Genomic DNA, 19,174 nt, shown 5'->3' with positions numbered 1-19,174 from the left:
GTGGTTACTCCTGAAACTCCCTTTTTTGTCCCTATTACCAGTTAAGATGCTTATTCCTCCTCCCCTACCTCACCACTGATGAGGACTTCAGACAATTCCAGGACATCAGTAGAAGCACAGAAGCTCTGCTGATCGCTCTGGGGTAGGTCAGAAACCAAAAGCACATGCTGCTTGACATTCTGTAGTCAGATGCACTTTCCAGAGTGGCCTCATTACCAATTAATGAGGTGCTGTTGGATCCAACTAGGGTGGTATATTAGAAACTGACCACTGTTCCATCATATGCAAAAGAGCAGAAAAGAAGTATTAGTTGCCCCCTAAGGACTGTGACTTCCATTCATTCACAACATTCTCCTAACTCTCTCATGGTGGACATTGTGAATGAATGGATTGGACAGCACTTTTCCAGGGCTACCTCCTATATCAAGGACTAAAAGCATTGGACCTTCTTGGGCCTTCTTGGTATTAATCATTTGCAGCCTTGCTGTTCTGAATCATAAGCTACCAGGTGGTCTTTGCTAAACTTCACTAATTACAGCAAGCTTGTGACCTATATTGAACAGCTGCCACAGGACTGCAGGGAATAATTCCAATCTGTAGTTGCTGAGGGTCAGCCGTTGGCCAGAATGGTTCTTCAAGCATATTTATACCCTTCAGATACAACCACCATGTTCATGTCCATGGAGGTAGTTGAGTGCAGCAGATTCTGGTTCCATTTTTGGGAGGTTCAGAGCAGTCCTTTCCCAGACAGGTCCAAAACACAGCATAGGACCTCCCCTTCAGTGTTCACAGACACTTTGTAGACCACAAACGATTCTTTGTACATGCCTAAGGGCTTCAGGATGACCATATTTTCCTTGGGCATCTATATACCTAATCCTCCTTGTGTGCTGAAATTATAGAGCTCTGGAACTGGAGCATTGCCAAACACATGTGAAGGTTGGTAGCCAACTTTCTAGACATCTGAAACTCCACTGCCAATTCCTTCAGCAGACACTTCTAGTATGTTTATGTAAGGGAAGTAGATTAGCAGGTCCTTAAGGACATATTCCAGACATGGAGTTGGTCAGAGATCAATCTCTATCCCACTCTTAGAATAGGATGTGTCCTCTCTCTTCTGTTCAGGACAGGTCACCACTCCCTGGGGATCTCTTCCTTCTACCTTGGAAGATGAATCTGTCCATGTCTTTTCCTCAACAACCCTAATTCTAAGAGTGAGGAAAAAGGTCATGTAAGGTAAAGGCCAGAGTTAGTCTCATAGTACCTCCCTGGCCAAGATAAGCTTGGTATCCTTACCTGTTTCTGCTCTGTGTTCAACCACCTTTCCTACCAAGCTATCAGTCATTCACCATCTCCTGTCTCAGGATGCAGGTCATGCACTTGACCCCAGCCTGATGCTCCTGTGTCTCAGGGTCTGGCTCTTGGCTGGTCCTATGGAATAGAAAGTTTCCTGGTCTCCAGCTTAGATTTCCTGTAGATGTTATTGCACAACAGAAAGACATCAACCCTCACTGCTTAGCTGCAGAAATGGAAAAGATTCACTCTCTCCAGTCTGAGTTGACTCCTGTGTCCTCATCCTGAATTACTTGATGGATCTGAAGATAGTCGGGTTATGCAGTTTGAGTAGTCAAACACTGGAATAAAGTGCCTAGGGAAGTTGTGGATTCTCCATCTCTGGAGATATTTAAGAACAGGTTAGATAGATGTCTATCAGGGATGGTTTAGACAGTACTTGGTCCTGCCATGAGGGCAGGGGGCTGGACTCGATGACCTCTCAAGGTCCCTTCCAGTCCTAGTATGCTATGATTCTATGATAATTTTAACTACTGTATCTATCAATATCATTTCTGAAACCTGACTTCTCAATAGGGGAACTGAATGTTAGAAGAGCGTTAGCCTTCTGCATGGATAGGACTAAGCAGTTTACAAGATCACCTATATTTGTTTCTGTTCTTCACAGATAGGTCTGAGAAGGCCATTGTTTCTTCTCAAATACTTCTAAAATGGATATTAGGCTGTATCTATACTTGTTAATGGTTGACAAGCTCATTAGGCCAGCTTGCAAGTGACAGCTACACAATTTCTGTAATTGGTGCTCTAACTGGTTCTTCAAGACATACCCCCCATGAGTGCTCAACTACCCACCTTCCTTCTCCTCTCCTTGGGCTGCTCTTTAAGAAGATAACTGTACAGAGAAGAAACTGAGGGTAATTTGCCCCGTGAACCACTGTATTGTCTGTGTCCACTAGAAGGTGGTGAGCCGAGTGAGCACTGCTAGCTAGAGACTGCTGCTCAAAGGCTCAAGAGGCATATGCAGATGGAGTGGAGTACCACATAGGGACATGTATCTTGAAGAACTATAATTGCTGTACAGGGTAAGTAACATTTCATTCTGATGCATTATTTCACTTCTTAGAATCATAGGGTTGGAAGAGACATCAGGAGGTTATCAAGTCCAACCCTCTGCTCAAAGCAGGATTAATCTGAGCTAAATCATCCCAGCCAAGGCTTTGTTAGTCAGGACTTATAAACCTCTAGGGAAAGAGATTCTACCAGAATACCATCTAACCCATTCCAGTGCTTCACCACCCTCCTAGTGAAATAGCTTTTTCCAATATCCAACCTAGACTTCTCCCACTGCAAATGGAGACCATTGCTCCTCTTTCTGTCATCTGTCACCATCTCTCTCCATCCTCTTTGTAATCCCCCTAAGGAAGTTTGAAGGCTGCTGTCTTCTTTCTCTTCTCCTCTTGTGAGAACTTTGTATGCAGCCAGAATGACACAGCAATGCCAGGTCTTCTTTTTAGATCAATAGTATGAAGTGCTTAGGTGTGACTTCAAAGTTTACTTCCCTGGTTTCACATAAATTATACTTGCCATTTTATTTCATTAGTCTCATTCCCAAGAAGGTTTGGGAAGGGGACTCTAAGTATATTCAGTTACATTGCACAACTTTGTTTACTACTGTGTAAAACCAATTTATATAACACAATAAAATTTGCTTGAGCATTACATCAAAACTTTATCCATAAGAGCCACTTAGTCACCTAACATTAATAATACCATCATTTTTAATCACTGTAGGAAGCCACTTTGCATGGTCACGCACTCTGATAGTTATGTAAAGGGTCAGCAAATAATCCTTAAATATACCTTGATATGCATAATTACTTCTCAGTCATGTATACATCGTGTATTCATCTCCCACATGAAATAAGAACAGATTTACAACATAAATACTCATGCAAATAGCTTTGTAAAGGCTTTAAGATCTATGGCTGTGTCTACACTTGGCCAAAATTTCGAAAGGGAGATGCCAATGGCCAAATTGGAGAATACTAATGAGGCACTGAAATGAAAATTCAGCGCCTCATTCGCATGCTGATGGCCGTGGCCCTTTTCAAAATAAGGGGTAAGGGATTTCAACCTTTGAGGGTTCCTTTCGAAAGGGGCCCTGTATAGATGAGCTGTGTGTGATTGAAACACAGCACTTTAGAAGTGCCATGACCGGCAGCATGCTAATAAGGTGCTGAATATTCATTTCAGTGCCTCATTAGTATTCTCCGGTTTGGCCATTATCATGGCCATTTTGAAATTTTGGCCAAGTGTAGACACGTCCCATGTGTTATTCAGATTACTGCCAGATGAACAGGGATTGAAAAGGAAATTCTAATCAATGAAACTCCTGACAGTAGGACAGGACTGCGACACTGCTGTTAAGTTTTGACAAATTAAATAAAATTCCTCAAATATTAATTAAATGCACTATGTTGCTGCACAGTGTCTACAATTTTGTTTAAGAACAACTAGGAAAAATGGAGCAGAAATTGTAAAATGTGTCTGGAGTGAGAAAATATGCAATATACTTCATATATAGCTAGATGTATTGATTGATGGAAGAATTTTTCTTTCCCTCCAGAGAAAAAAGGTAATGGAAGTGCTTTTTGTTAAAATAGTGTGCTTTTATTAAAGCCCTGACTTTAAACCTAGGAGTTCAGAGGACTTCTCTGCCAAATTAATTGGCCTGTCAAATTAAAACAATTAAATCTTGTGGAAAAAAGAAAGAGTGTTAGGTAAAAAATGTACCATTTTATTTCCTATGACATAGTCATGTGTTTTGATTGCTTTGCTGAGGCAGCAGAAGTCAGTTTGAGGTTAGTCAGGAAGTCAGTTTGAGGTTAGTCAGGGAAGGAAAACAGATGGGCATATATATAAGAATTTTTAGGTAGCTCAACTCTCAAGGTGCATAAAAACAGTATTTTGTTTTTTAGGTGTCATTGCCTTGCTAACATCTCTTAAACAGACATCTGCATAAAAATCCAAACTTATTTTATGACGGTATTAGTGTGCTATGTAGTAAGTTTTGAGGTGGTTGTCTCTGGAGTTGTATTACACGTTAAGGTATCAGTAGTCTGCCCTGTACTCATTTTGATCCATATTGCAAGCAGTAGTGTGGTAGGTTGCTTCCCCTATTTTCAGTGCATTAATGGAATCTGCCTCAGAACAGCAAATGTTAGCACAAGGTAAGATCAAGTTAATTTATTCAAATACTGGACATGGAATTAATGTCAAGGAATGCATGTGAAAGGAATGAAAGAACACTTTTTGCATGCGTCTTTAAGAGTAGTTAGTACTAGTAATGATATGCTTTTTTCCCCTTCTGCCGTAGTATTCCATTAGGATGAGAGATCTGTCATACTAAAAACTGATTATAATCTTGTAGTATTTTTCAGTTAGATATTTGTGCAGCGCAGTGTTTATCGTGTTGTACTGCAGATTTCAGTGAGTGGCACATGAATTGTGTGTGAAGAGAGTGGGTTCTTTGGCTAGGGTCCAACTGAACTGATTTGTGACATTTGTTCATTATATATGGAGATATACCTATCTCATAGAACTTGAAGGGACCTTCAGAGGTCATCGAGTCCAGGCTTCTGCACTAACAGCAGAACCTATCACTGTCCCTGACAACTTTTTTTTTTAAAGTAGAATCTGTTTGTCCTAGATCCTTAAGTGGCCTCCTCAAAGATCCTGGAATGTCGACTATTCTGGATTTTCTTCAAGGAAGCGTAGACAGTCCTTCTGGCCAGTAACATTGTAGGACAGGTGCCTGCTCTTCTTAGCATGCTATTTGCAGGATCCTAGCTGACAATCCAAAGGTAGTCAGATTCTTTGGGGTAGTCCAACTAACCAGTCCAGTGATCTGTGAAATGTACAGATCATCAGAGATTCTGGTCCTGGAGGGGATCAAAGCACACTGCACAAGATGCTTTGCAGACTCATAGATGCAATAAGCAAGTGCATCTACTTCAGACGTTTGTAAAACAGCCACTTGATCTACAGTTGATGCCATTAGTACAAGCTGTATTCTCTTTTGAGGACTCCTTTGATAGGAAAGTGGTGCAGGTGGTACCCTAGAAATAGTATAGATCTTTAAGCGAGCTCATAGCAAGAGGGTAGTTTTTGTTTGCAGAACCCTCCTTACGTTACCACTCTTCACTGTTTCCAAGACATCCAAATTGTGGGAGACACTGGGCTGCATGACACAAAATTTCTTATCAATAATTTCCTTTCTGCTTCTCCCACAACTCTACACATCTCAGATCGCTCAGGAAAGCAAGATATTATGAGAAATCATTAACACAGAACCATTTTCCTTGATCTAAAATGCCTAGTTATTACATTGTCTCTGAAAATTTTAATGAATGTTATGCAAGCTTTACAGCTTGCAAATAATTCATGTGTCAGCCAAACAGGATCAGAGGGTGTGTGGCCAGAGCATGTGGAGGCAAAATGTTGATCTGCTTTCATAAAGAGGCATAAAGCAGAGCAGCCCAGCTGCCCAGAATAGAGGGAGCCACAGCAGAAAGAAAAAATTTAGTAAAACATTTTCTGTTGATGGTAGCCACTCCGTTCTACCCGTTGTTTTGCTTTATTACATCAAGAAAATGAACATTGGAGGTATGAACACTTAATTTAAAAATAGTGAATGGTGTCAGTTAATACCATAATTTACCCAATGATTTGCCCTAAAGTTGATCTCTGGATCATCAACATTATAAAATAAATGCATTTATGTAAGGAAACCCAGTTCAGATTCTTAGCACAATTTAGTTATGTTTTACCTTTTCACAGCTTTTGTTGAAGGTAACACCTTCAAATAAAGTAGGATGATAACTTACACTTTGGCACCTGCAGCGAAAACTTTTACACGTTGAACCTCTCTCATCTGCCACCTTGAGGAACTGACCGGTGCCGGATGAGAGAATTTGCCAGATGATAGCAGGTCCGTATTTTCTAGCACATTGGCCGTGTCTACACTAGCCAAAAACTTCAAAATGGCCATGCAAATGGCCATTTCGAACTTTACTAATGAAGCACTGAAATACATATTCAGTGCCTCATTAGCATGCGGGTGGCCACAGCACTTCGAAATTGACGTGGCTCACCGCCGCACGGCTTGTCCAGACGGGGCTCCTTTTCAAAAGGACCCCAACTACTTCGAAGTCCCCTTATTCCTATGAGCAGATAGGAAAAAGGGGACTTCGAAGTAGCCGGGGTCCTTTTGAAAAGGAGACCCATCTGGATGAGCTGCGTGGCAGGGAGCCACGTCAATTTCAAAGTCCCGCGGCCGGCCGCATGCTAATGAGGCGCTGAATATGTATTTCAGCGCTTCATAAGTAAACTTCGAAATGGCCATTTGCATGGCCATTTCAAAGTTTTTGGCTAGTGTAGATGTATCCATTAGCAACACTTCCACTGCTTACTGGGCTCTTAGAAGACATCTGGGGGTAAATTACAGCTAAATAACAGCACCAAACCCTGAAAGCCAGGACTGGTGCCTGCAAACAAACTTTATGGGACACAGGGCAACTTGGCCACACCCACGTTAAATGGTTGGTTGGCTAACTAATATCATGCCAGATTACAGAATTTGCTGGCCAAGAGACTTCCAGATTAGAGAGGTTCAAGCTATAGTCATTTTGAATCTGAAAACAGCCTTTTTAATATAGTAGTTCATTTTAAATCACCTAAATTATTTCTGATGAGACCTGAGCTGCCACATGCATTTCTCTGACGCATCTAGATCTGGCCACTGTCAAAGACAGGATACGGCACTAAATGGGCCAGAGATCTGATCCAGCATGGCAATTACTCTGTTCTTATGTGATTTCAGAGGCAGAGAGCAGCAGCTAGAACACTGGCTTGTTTTAAAGTAGGTTTTACGGGGAACAAGGCTGCTGTGATGCCAGCTGTTTCCTGACAGCTACTATGTCTGCAACCTATTAACATAATTAAAATTAAATCAAATTTAATGAAAAGTATAGAGTGGAAAATATTGAAAATATTTATAGTGTAAAATCATGTTAAGAATTTTTCCTGCTTGTCTTCTTGTTCTTTTATTGTTGTGTGATCTGAAAGGATAGGCAGGTGGGTGTCTAGTTATTCCTAGCCTCTTAAGGTATGTTGAGATAAATGCTTGATTTAAAAGCCATGCTGGCCAGTATGATTCCTGTCTTTACTCCGTTTAGTCTATAGAGATATGTTTTCAACTGTGCTCATGTTAAGGCACTAATGGTAAATGTAAGTATTGTCCACTTTCCACAGTTCCTCGCAATTCAAGATTGAGCTCTGTCTCCATTGTGTCCCTGCACTAGTAACCAAGATGTATACCACTGCTGTGAACCCACAAGGCTCAACACTAACAGCTGTAAACATACCAATTAGGAAAAAGAAGCTCATAGCTTGACAGTGCACAGTTTGATTTCACTGTTTTCTATTGTTCCACTGTTCGCTTTCCTAACTAATAGTGACATGTTAAGTATATTTTTCATTCTGATACTTGAAGAACACTGTCTGTTTCTTGCTTTCTCTTATTATGTCTGATCTCTAAATACACAGCCAAGAACTAATTCCTTTAGTGAAAGCTGTTGTTGCACCACTGATTTGCTAATGCTGTCAGTTCTGAATCAGATATACAAAATAGAAAATAACACAAACTCTCTAGATACCTGACAGATCCCTCAAACATATTTTATTTTTATATATAAAATACTGTATTTTATACTCTACTGAATGATGACTAGTGCTGTAGGTGCAGACAGATGTATATTTGGGCTGTAAACATGAGAATTAAAAAGGACAGTGTTTTTTGGCTTGCTTTTTGGATCTGTTTGCCTTTAAAAATTTTAAGATCAGCCTAAAAAACTACTTCTGATTTAACTCTTACATATTTTGCAAGTTTAATAAAGGACAAATCAAAGCTAAATCAGGGGTCTTTACAACAACCACAAATTTAATCCGAAGTGGGCACTTAAATGCTCGTATACTTCTAAATGATGTTCCTTCCAGATGGTGAATTAATGCAATTTTAGCAGGAAGTGAAGTTGCACAAATATGCAGTATTTAGAACACTCGCTGATTTAATGTTTCTTTACCCACCAAGGCACAGATGTTGCATATCATTTTAGTGCCAGTTGTCTCTATCGTTCCAATTATTGCAAACTAAGGAATGGAGTTTTAAGGCCATGGAACAGGGTGGGGAAGAATTCAGGGCAATAAATCTTCACATCTACATGACATCCAGTTTTTATTCCACCATCTCCTCCAACGCACTTAGTGCTGAAGGTTATGGCCTGCTTCTTAAGTGTGACCATATTATATCAGTGTTTCATGACCTGTAACATCTGCTAGTTGATTTCCAGGTGAAGTTTGAGTATCTGGTTTTGACCCATAAAGCCCTAAATTACTGAGGACCAGCCTACTGTCTCCTTATGGCATTTTTCTGAAGCTGAGATCAGTGAAGGTGCTGAGCTAGAGGTGACTTGATTTAAAAGAATGGGAGCTTTTGGTAGGTTGTTTTCTGTGATGGGCCCCAGCTTCAGAATTCAGTCCTTGCTTTGTTCCAAAATAGCTTGTACTGGCTGAGTTTAGAGGCAGGCTGTAAAGCCCATCTATTTCCCAGGCTTTTGGGTAGTAGGGAGAAAAGTTAGGGTTGTCAAGTGGTGATGCTGAGGGTAATTTCTTAATTTTCTCTTGTTTGGAAATTTCTGGGGATGAGAATAAGCAAAACTGCTGGATTAGTAATATCTAAGAATGGCAGCCCATATTCTCTGCATCTCTATCTTTCACTGGTTGCTGCACAGAGGGAGACTCTTAAGAAACTGTTTCCTCTCTAATTCTATTTCTAGCCCCAGCAGAAGTTTAGAACAGGAGGGGTTGGGGGAGGGGGTACTCTGAACTATGCTGACAGTGATGATGTTGGAACAGCATGTCAGCTGGTGAATACACTCCCTGTCATATAGAATCTGACCACTCCTCCTGCCTCCCATCCTCATCCTCTGCATCCCTTCCCTACCAGGTACTGTGGAGTGAGTGGTGCGTGATCTGGCTGTGGTAGGCCATACCAGAGAGATCCCCAGCCAAGTCTAGAAAACATTGCCACTCCCTTTGCACCACTTGAGCAAATGAAGCACAGCTGTCCACTTACTCACCCTTAACATTGATTTTATTTATTTATTTATTATTTTATTTAATGGCTGGTAATTTGCAGTAGCAGAGAATTTGCCCAAGACTTTTTGTGAACTAAAATGTGTATATACTATATGCATTTTTTTTATTTGTACAGGGCTTAAAAGGTGATGCTGGTGAACCTGGTCTGGCTGGTCCTAAGGGAGAAAAGGTAAATGTGTGTGAATAATTCATTAACATTTAGCCATTGTAACACTCACTCACACACACACACTGCACATAGAAAACTGCTGAAAGAGCATTACAGTTGTAAAGATAAACACTCCAAAGTTAGGAAATATAGAATTAAGGTTGCTTGTGCAAAGTCAGTTTGGTCCTTTTGTGTGTATTACGATAGTCTTTACTTACATGATCATGTGCGTTTTTTCCCACAGGGCACTGGCCTCACTCAGTGTGTAGGATGGAAGGTGCTCACTGAATGAGAAATTCCTCAATCTTTGATTTCTATCCTCATTGTTCAATATGTAGAACCAACCCTAATTTATTTTATACCAGTCAGTGCCATTAATTTATATTTTATACCATTAATTTCCATGTATTTTGTTACCAGTACTGAGTTATTATAAGCAATGCTTTTCATCTTCATAAGATAGCCTTTACTTTGCTAACTTCCACAAAAGCACAGACCCTCCCATTGTTTCTCTCTAATTCTATTCCTAACACCAGCTGATGGTTAGAACAAGTTGGGGGGTTGCTCTGAACTATGCTGACAATGATGATCTTGAAACAGCATGCCAGCTGGTGATTGCACTCTATCATTTACTGTTCAACCACTCCTCCTACCTCCCATCCTTGTCCTCCACATACCTTCCCTACCAGGTACTGTGGAGTGACTTAAACATGTTAAAATATCATAAAATGTTAAATATCAATATATTTTAAAACACCAAATATAAACACAAATGATCTCAATGCAGGAACCATCCATATGTGTACATGAATGGTGGTGAGATCTATTTTTATGTAGTTTTTAACATACCTCCCAGTCTTTCCCAAGTCCTGCTACCAATTTTTAAGTCATCCCTTGCTTTCCTTCATCTAAAGAGGGCATGAACCTCAGCCTCAGTGCTTTTGTTGTGCCAGTACTTACCGGTATTGAGTACTGGCACCTCAGCAACCCCAGTTGGGGGACGGGGAGCTGGCTAAGTACCAGCACTCCCCCGCCTTTTTTTTAACAAAAAAGGCACTGCTTAGCCTTATGGGTGTGCTCAGGCCACTCAAATCTATTATTGTCTCATTGGCAACATCTGTTGTCTGGTAGGGATGTTGCCAGACAAGAGAGTAACTGGCTGGTGCAGGAGCCCAGCAGGGCGGGGAACTGGAGCGCCTGCCCAATCCACAGCAGCAGGGGCCCAGGTGCTGGAGTCCCTGCTTGCACTGTGGTAGTGTGGAGCTAGGAGCCAGAGCCCCTGCCTGCCCCATGGCAGCCATGAGGGCAGGAGCAGGAACTGGCTGGAGCTCAGTGGCAGCCCCTGGAAGCCTGGGCTTGGGCCAGAGTCTCAGGGAGGGTGGTTGGGGCTACAGCAGACCCACAGAAGCCTGTCTGCATGCAGAAGCCCTACACCGCTCCTTGTCTGGCAAATTCTCTTGTTCAGGACCTGTCAGTTCCCTAGCTAGTTAGGGAACTGTAACCTGTACTACATACACACGACTTTCCATATCTGAGCACTTTCAGGGAGTTCAATGAGGTAACTTGTGTGCATTAAATTAATGTTCTGCAAAGTGTCTGTAGGACTGGTTTCTCAGATTCCCTCATTTGGGGCATGACAGAAATAACATTTTACATAGCCAAGATGGATGAGATAATATATTTGATTGGACCAACTTCCACTGAAGAGAGAAAGACAAGATTTCAAGCTATACAGAACTCTTCCTGAGGTCTAGTGAAAGTATTCTATGTTTTATATGTTCTTTTGTGAGATAAAATCTTCATATGGTTGATCATGATGGTATCACATTTACTTATATTTCTTTCTGATATCCTCTAACTATGCATAAAAGTAACTGAAGGAACTGCTGACTCTCTTCTCCCCCTGATTTTCTAGGGAGATGAAGGTCCTCCAGGACAAGCTGCCTTAAGGGTATGTACTCCAAAAAAATCAAGGAACACATAAGAAAAAATCAGTGGGGAAAAAAGGGAAGAAGACTCAAGAAAGGTGGCTTTTTATTTGCCATCCAAAACTCTTTCCTTTTAATTCTTTCAAGATGTCTGTGCATTTTTTTAAAAGTCATATTTATCAGTAGGTTAGATGGGGCACTCGCATCTTAGTTGACACTAAGTACATAAATGAAAATTTATAAATATCAGAGAGAAAACAGCAATATTCAAAACTTCCTGATGGTATTTCCCACACAACTTTAATGAGAATGTCCTCTATTCTTGCTCGTAACATGAATGGTACCAGTGAAAAAATTAGACAGCTGATTTTCAGTAAAAGCTTACACTGCCCATGAAATATGCTGCCTGAAGATAATTTGAGTATTTGATTAGCTGCTCAGTTATTAAGCATTTATTTGTGGCTATGGTACTCTTGGTTTGCAATATACTACAGCATTTCTGAGTTCCAGGTATTGACACTTGGCATGCAGAGTTGATTTTTCAGGAAGTTGAAGAATGACATTTGTACACACAAGTACAATTGTTTGTGAGTGTGCATTTTCTTACCACTGGTGGCTTCATGACCTTAATACAGGCTCAGTTCTTTAGGGTTCCCATTCCTTCTGACTCCATGAAAGCTGCAAGACACCATTGTCTGTTCTAGTGGAGAAAGATACATGGAGCTGTGTATCATCACTTTTTGTTAATAAAGTATATTAATAAAAATACACTCTCTATCCTGTTGATCCAGTTGTTCAAAATTTGATTGTAGTATTGCCCTCTTAGCTTGTCACATTTAGCAGGGCACCACAAGTGGGGGGCAGAAAATTCCAAAGTTAATAGTGCTTCATTGACAACCTTGTGCTTCCAGTACCCACCTCCCAATTTAAACCAGGGCACTGTCATTCAAGTACTTCAGCTACTGTGGCATCATATGTGGAAAGTTCTTTCAAGTAACCAGGATTTTGTCAATTAAAATCACCAGGTTAAACTGCACATGGAAACTAAGTAGTTGAAAGGCAGTGCAGTCTATAAAACACTGAAAGAAACGCCATGTACAGTAGAAACTTGATTAGCTAGCATTCCTGGGGAATCTGTTGCCAGATAATCAATTTTTTTCAGTTAGTGGAGCAGCTGACCCTGTCAGGGGATCCAGCCCCACTCCTAAGGGCTGGGGGCCCACCCCATGGCAGCAGGACCCAGGGCAGCCAGCCTAGCTCTGCCAGCCCCAGACCTGCCTCATGGGCCAGTGGTCCTGGCAGGGCAGCTGGCCCGACTCTGCTGGCCTAGTCCAGGGAGGTTGCCCCATGGCTGCCAGCCCTGCTCAGCAGGCCTCAGTTGGGAAGAGGTCCAGCAGGGCAGCTGACCCCAGGACAGCCACCCCCAGGACAACCACCCCAAGTACCAGTTAACAGAATGCACCAGTTATCTGAATGTTGGATAACATGCCTTTTACTGTAACCATCCTCTGGAAAGCACGTAGCGCTTGTGGTCACTGCAAATCTACTACTACGAATAAAAGTAGCATAATTTTGCATCATCCAGTGTTTTAAAGTTTGGGTGGTTTTGTGCAGAACGTGTTCTAGCAATTTTTGTTGACAGAGCAATGTTGCCATTACAAAGCAAAATAAGGTTACAAAAGTCTTTCAAGTGTGCAAGAATAAAATCCTGCCATATATTGCTTCACTACAATTAGTGTAAGTTACAATTATCTGACATATGTTCTGAGTTCCCTCAAATAGGAAATAAGAGCCACTTATGCAACTCAATTTAATCTCTTTTTTGTGTCTTCCAGTGTGTTACTAAAACTGCATAGGAATGATATCTAAAACAGTTGTTGAAATTGGTTTTTCATTCATTCCCAGAATGAGGTTGTAGACCAAAAAGCTCACAGCAATCTCTGTACCTCTCTCAGTGTCAAGGAAGTCTTAGGACTCCTGGGATGTGCACAGTTTCTGTACGACTCCCTTCTTTGTAACCTGCCTCTAAAAATATTTTAGCCAGACCCATGTCTAAAGATGATTGCTTGAGCAAGTATGTTATAGTTGTTGCACAGAAAGGAAATGTTGGCAGTCCCCTGCAGAAATAAATAAAAAATGTCTTCCTGTTAGATTTGATTAGCACCTGGATTCTCCACCTGGATCCCCAACACTGAGCAGAATTAGGATATAGGGGATGGTGGAGCCTTCTGTATTTTGAAGAAAAATCCACTTTTTTTCAACATGTGTACATGACAGAGAGAACCCTCAGAGCCAGTACTAGCTGTCTTATAAATGATGCATGATCAGTATTAGTATGTGTGCCAAAAATACATAATTACTTAATAAGATCTAATACTTTCAACAGATTGATGAAATACATACCAAAATATTTTAACAAGGACAATATTTTTTGTATAAAACACAAAATGTTATGTCCACAGGACTTCTTGTTGTTCTCAAAGATACAGACTAACACCGCTACCTCTCTGATACAAAATGTTATGGCAGTTATGGGATATATTACATGAGTTGAAATGAGCATTGTTCTGAGAAACCATAATGGTCAATTAAGTCTGAAAACCTTTCATAAAATCTCTTCACCATTCTACAAAAAGCCACAACAAGAATTTTGAGCAAAGAGGAGCAGAAAAAAAATCAGGAGGATTATGCATGTGTCATATTGTTAAGTCAAGGTCTGATGTATCCTGCTGAAGTCTCTGGGGTTTTGGTCAGGCCCTAACGCAATGTTTATTTGTGCAAAGAAGAATATGGAAATATAAAGTTCCACAGCGTGTTATATATTGTTTCCAATATAATTTCACCATTCTTAAAATATTTGGAAAAACAAAACTAAATTAGAAATCTAATATAATCCAAGCTGAGAAGGAAACATTAAAATTTAAAAGCCTCTGTGTGTGGAACTTCTGTTGAAGTGAGTAGTCAAAAGGAGTTTTGCTCAGGGAAAGTTTCTAGACTCTCTTACATATGTAAGTATATGCATTTGAATAATGCATTATTGCACAATAAACTCTAATGGCTCTGATCACTACATTTTTAAGCATTTTTTAAAAGATCTTTAACTCAGGATGTGTTTTTCTGAAGTCAATCATTCATACATCTGCTCATGGAATGTCTTTTGCATTGAGTCTTTGATTATGGTAAAGATATGACGCAGGCAATCTTAAGTTAATATTTGTAGTCATGCTTCATTTTTGCCAGTGTGTGTAGTTTGCACAGTGCTTTACCTTTCCAAAGTACTATACAAGTATTAAACGTTCATCATTATTCCTTAACACATTTTTAAACATGTATAATAGTGAAAATAAGGAATGAACTTTGCATCTTCTCTCTTTATTTATATTTTTACACCCTAATTTTATTTATAATGAGCCTGGCTTATGTATGAATATGTTATTTTGCATTCAAGTATTAAGAATTAGTTTCTATGATAACAAGTGCTATCACTGCAGATCCCCCGGGAAATACAATTTAGGGATTATCATGTTCGATCACACAGTTTTCTCAAAATATGAAGTTTAGGCTTAGGAAGGGAGAGACTGGTCTCTGAAATGTCACAGATGGCTAAGCTCTTCTTTCCCTCTCTGGCATCCACAGCTTAAGCCTGTGTATGTCATTTCAGAACAGTGACAGGTGAAGGAAGGTAGTGCAACGATCTCTCTTGTAAAGTATATGAAAACTATTCCTCTTGACATTTGATCTGCTGTTTTTAGTTCCCCAGGAAAATGAGTGCCCATCTGTACGTTCTTGTGGACCTATCCCTTTTGGGAGTTATAAAATACTCATCCAGATGGCACCAAGTGTTTACACAGAAGCCAAGGGTTAAGTTAGTCACAAGCAGACATACCTAAGACTTGCTTACTAAACAGATATTTGGAATGCTGACTCTTTGGGCTTAAATCAAGCTCAAGGGAAATTCAGGCACAGATACTGTGCAGAGCAGCCAGTATGACGAAGTTGCAAATTCAGTCCTAGACAAGTTCTACGGTCTCTTTCAGGTTTAGTAAACAGATGGCACACCAACAACAGATTAGTCTCAGAGAGGTAGCTGTTTTTGTCAGTATCTTCACAAAACAAAAAAGCAGTCCAGCAGCACTTTAAAGACGAACAATATAATTTATTAAGTGATGATCCTTCATTGGAGTTCATCACCTAATAAATTATATTGTTAATCTTTAATCTAGAGAATGAACTCCAGATGTCTCCTTTTGTAATCAGCTGTTAAAGTTTCTATTTTTTTTAAAGAATGCACACTTTCAAATTTTGGGTGCTATGACTTGCTAGATTGAAATGGTCACTGACAGGTTTAAATGTATTCAGATTCCTAATGTCTGATTTGCGTCCATTCTTTCTTTGGTGAAGTGTTTGTCCAGTTCGTCCAATACACATAGCAGAGGGGCCTTGCTGGCACATGATGGTGTATATCACATTGATGGACATGCAGGAATATGAGCCCCTGATCGTGTAACTGACGTGGTTAGCTCCAGTGATGGTGTCTACAAAATAAATATGTGGACAGAGTTGGCAATGGCATTTGTTGCAAGGCAAAATTCCAGGATTAGTATTTCTGTGGTGTGGCATGTGGTTACTGGTGAGAATTTTTCTGAGGTTAGGCAGTTGTCTGTTAGAAGGAATGAAAGAACAGGCCTGTTACCCAGGGCTTGTGAGAGTGCAGCAACATGTTTCAATATAGGTTGTAGGTGTTGTCAGAGTTGCCACCAGCATGGTGCTCTGCTCTCTCCAGTGCTGGTATCGCTCGGCTGCATGCGTGTGTTCCCTCTGTGTGCTGCCCCAGCTATGCAGATAGCTGACACAGCAGACCCGAAGAGAACCCCCAATGACCACAGAATCTAGCAAGGTGCGAAGGCACGTTGGCCAGGTTTATTGCTGTATTGGACACAATAGTAGTCCCCTGTAGACTTCTCAGTCTAAGTCAGTACATTTTTGTACACAGGTACAAATAATTCACACATCACTTCTGACATATTGAGGTACAACCCTTCTATGTAGTCAGGTGCTGCCTCTCACCTTGTACATGTTGGTTCGAACAAAACAACTCTATCCATCATATTACCCTTCTGCCTCTGTCATTGGGATGGGTCGGCCTGTTCTTTCTTATCTGTGGAATGTTCCAGGGTAGGGTATTCTGGTACCATGTTCATACTTCAATATGCTAGGTAGATATGTTTATGCAACATCAACCCTCTTCTTGCCAACTTCTGTGAGCAATGCATTCCTTTAGCTCACAGCTGCACTTTGCTTTCTGTTACCAAAGTTTTGACCATTACTTTGGTTCAGGCCTAAGGCCTCATATTGGGCCTGTACTTACTACAGTAGGCTGTTGATAATGCACTGGAGGGGTTCAAGTTGGGGGCTGTAAGTAATGACAAGTGGTGTTCTGTTATCGACATTCTTGGGCCTATCTAGAAGTAGCTGGTTTCTGGGTGTTCATCTGGTCCTGTCAATCTGTTTTTGTTTGTTTATTTGTTTTTTGTTTTTTGTTTTTTTTTAAACTTCTCCCAGCAACTAATTAAGTTTTATGAATGGTTGGTGGAGATCTTGAATTTTTTGGTCTCTGTCAGCAGGACTGGAGCAGAGGTGGTTGTATCTAAGGGCTTGACTATAAATGATGGATCATATGATGTGTCCTGGATGGAAGCTGGAGGCATGTAGGTAAGAGTGATGGTGAGTGGGTTTCTGATAGAGAGTTGTACTGATTTGCCCATTGTACTGTGGTGTCCAGGGAATGGATCTCTTGTGAGGAATAGTCAAGGCTGAGATTGATGGTGGGTGCAGGTTGTTGAAATCCCCGTGGAATTCTTCAGGAGTCTTTTTACCATTGGTCCAAATGATAAAGATATCATTGATGTAGTGCAAGTAAAGGAGGGGTAATGAGGGATGGGAGCTGAGGAAATGTTGTTCTAAGTCAACCATAAAAATGTTAGCGTACTGTGGGGGCCATGTGGGCACCCATAGCAGTGCCATTGATCTGGAGGTATAAATTGTCCCCAAATTGGAAATAATTGGTGGTGAGGACAGAGTTTCATAGCTCAGCCACCGGATTTGCCATGGTAACATCTGGGATAGTGTTTCTAATCACCTGTAGTCCATCTTTAGGTGGAATATTGGTGTAAAGAGCTTCTGTATCCATGGTGGCAAGGATGGTATTTTCAGAAAGATTTTGGATGTTCTGTAATTTCCACAGGAAGGCAGTGGTACCTCAGAGATAGTTAGGAGTGCTAGTGGCACAGGGTTTGAGGAGGGAATCCACATAGCTGGATAGTCCTGTACTAAGGGTGCCAGTACCTGAAATGATGGTGTGTCTGGGGTTTCTGGGTTTATAGATTTTGAGAAGCAAATGGAATAATCCTGGCCAGGGTGCCAAAGCATGTCTATGTGAATTTGGTCCTGAGTAGACCTGGGGAGTTCCTTAAGAAGATGGTGAAGTTTCTGTTGGTATTCTTCAGTAAGATCAGAGGAAAGAGGCCTGTAAAATGTGGTATTGGAGAGTTGTCTATTTCATAGTCTGACTTATTCATGAGGACTGCAGCATCCCCTTTGTCAGTCATCTTAATTATAATGTCAGAGTTATTTTTGAGACTCTGAACAGCATTGCATTCAACATGGCTGACATTGTGTGTCACTTCGTGTTGTTTGTTCACAATGTCAGCCTGTGCGTGGTTGCAGAAGCATTGAATATAGAAATCCACTCTGTTACTACCACCGGAGAGTCCACATAGAATTCTTCTTTTGGGAGTGGGGATCTAGCGGGTTGGCTTGATGTTCATTGTGTGTTGGAAGTATTCCCTCAGCCAGAGATGGTGAAACAAGGCTTCAAGGTCACCACAGAGTCTTATCAAGTTCATGGGACAGAAAGAAAGTCCCCAGGATAAGACAGCCTCTTTTGCTGGGCTAAGTCTGTCTGTTAAATTCTCTTTGTCTCAGTTACCAGTTATCCTTCACCAGGATTTTTCAGATCTGAAGAAGTGGATCTGTCCCATGAAAGCTCATCACCTAATAAATTATATGGTTAGTCTTTAAATTGCAGTAATGGATTATACAACTTTGATGTAGCACTGGAAATTATTCACACAGGAAATTATTTTATATCACAAAGTTTCGATACATCCATTGAATATAAAACCTTAATTATTGAATGTTTGTTTAACTGAAAAGTAATGTACTACTTTTAGGGCTCATCTACACTAGCCCCGTCCTTCAGAGGGGACATATAAATAAGCCAAATCAGTGAATAGCAATGAGGTTCTGTGCTGCATATGCAGCACCCCATTAGCATAATTCTCGCTGCACAAACTTGGAAGTTGCTAACTTCAAAGCACCAAGAAGCAGTCTAGTGGCAGGCACTTCGAAGTATCCATGCGACTTCAAAGTTTCTTTACTCCCAAAACGTTTTGGGAGTAAGAGAAATTTGAAATAGTGTGGGTACTTCGAAGTACCTGCAACTAAACTGCTTGCCAGTGCTTCAAAGTTAACAACTTTGAAGTTCGTGTCGAGAGAATTATGCTAACGAGGTGCTGCATAAGTAGGG

At 40.8% G+C, this 19,174-nt stretch overlaps 1 protein-coding gene across 2 annotated transcripts in view; it reads left to right on the top strand.

Annotated features, from left to right (window-relative positions):
• The window catches only part of COL19A1 (collagen type XIX alpha 1 chain), a 338,823-nt gene that overhangs the window by 161,608 nt on the left and 158,041 nt on the right, over positions 1-19,174 (top strand). For both annotated transcript variants that reach the window (XM_074991087.1, XM_074991086.1), the window contains 2 exons: positions 9,626-9,679; positions 11,574-11,609. In XM_074991087.1, coding sequence (XP_074847188.1) covers positions 9,626-9,679; positions 11,574-11,609 — 90 coding nt within the window. The remainder of the gene's footprint in view (positions 1-9,625; positions 9,680-11,573; positions 11,610-19,174) is intronic.

Source organism: Carettochelys insculpta, chromosome 3 (assembly GCF_033958435.1).
Source record: "Carettochelys insculpta isolate YL-2023 chromosome 3, ASM3395843v1, whole genome shotgun sequence".
NCBI classification, from domain to species: domain Eukaryota; kingdom Metazoa; phylum Chordata; order Testudines; family Carettochelyidae; genus Carettochelys; species Carettochelys insculpta.
Note: the sequence above shows the minus strand (reverse complement) of the source record. Positions and strands in the feature narration are given on the sequence as shown.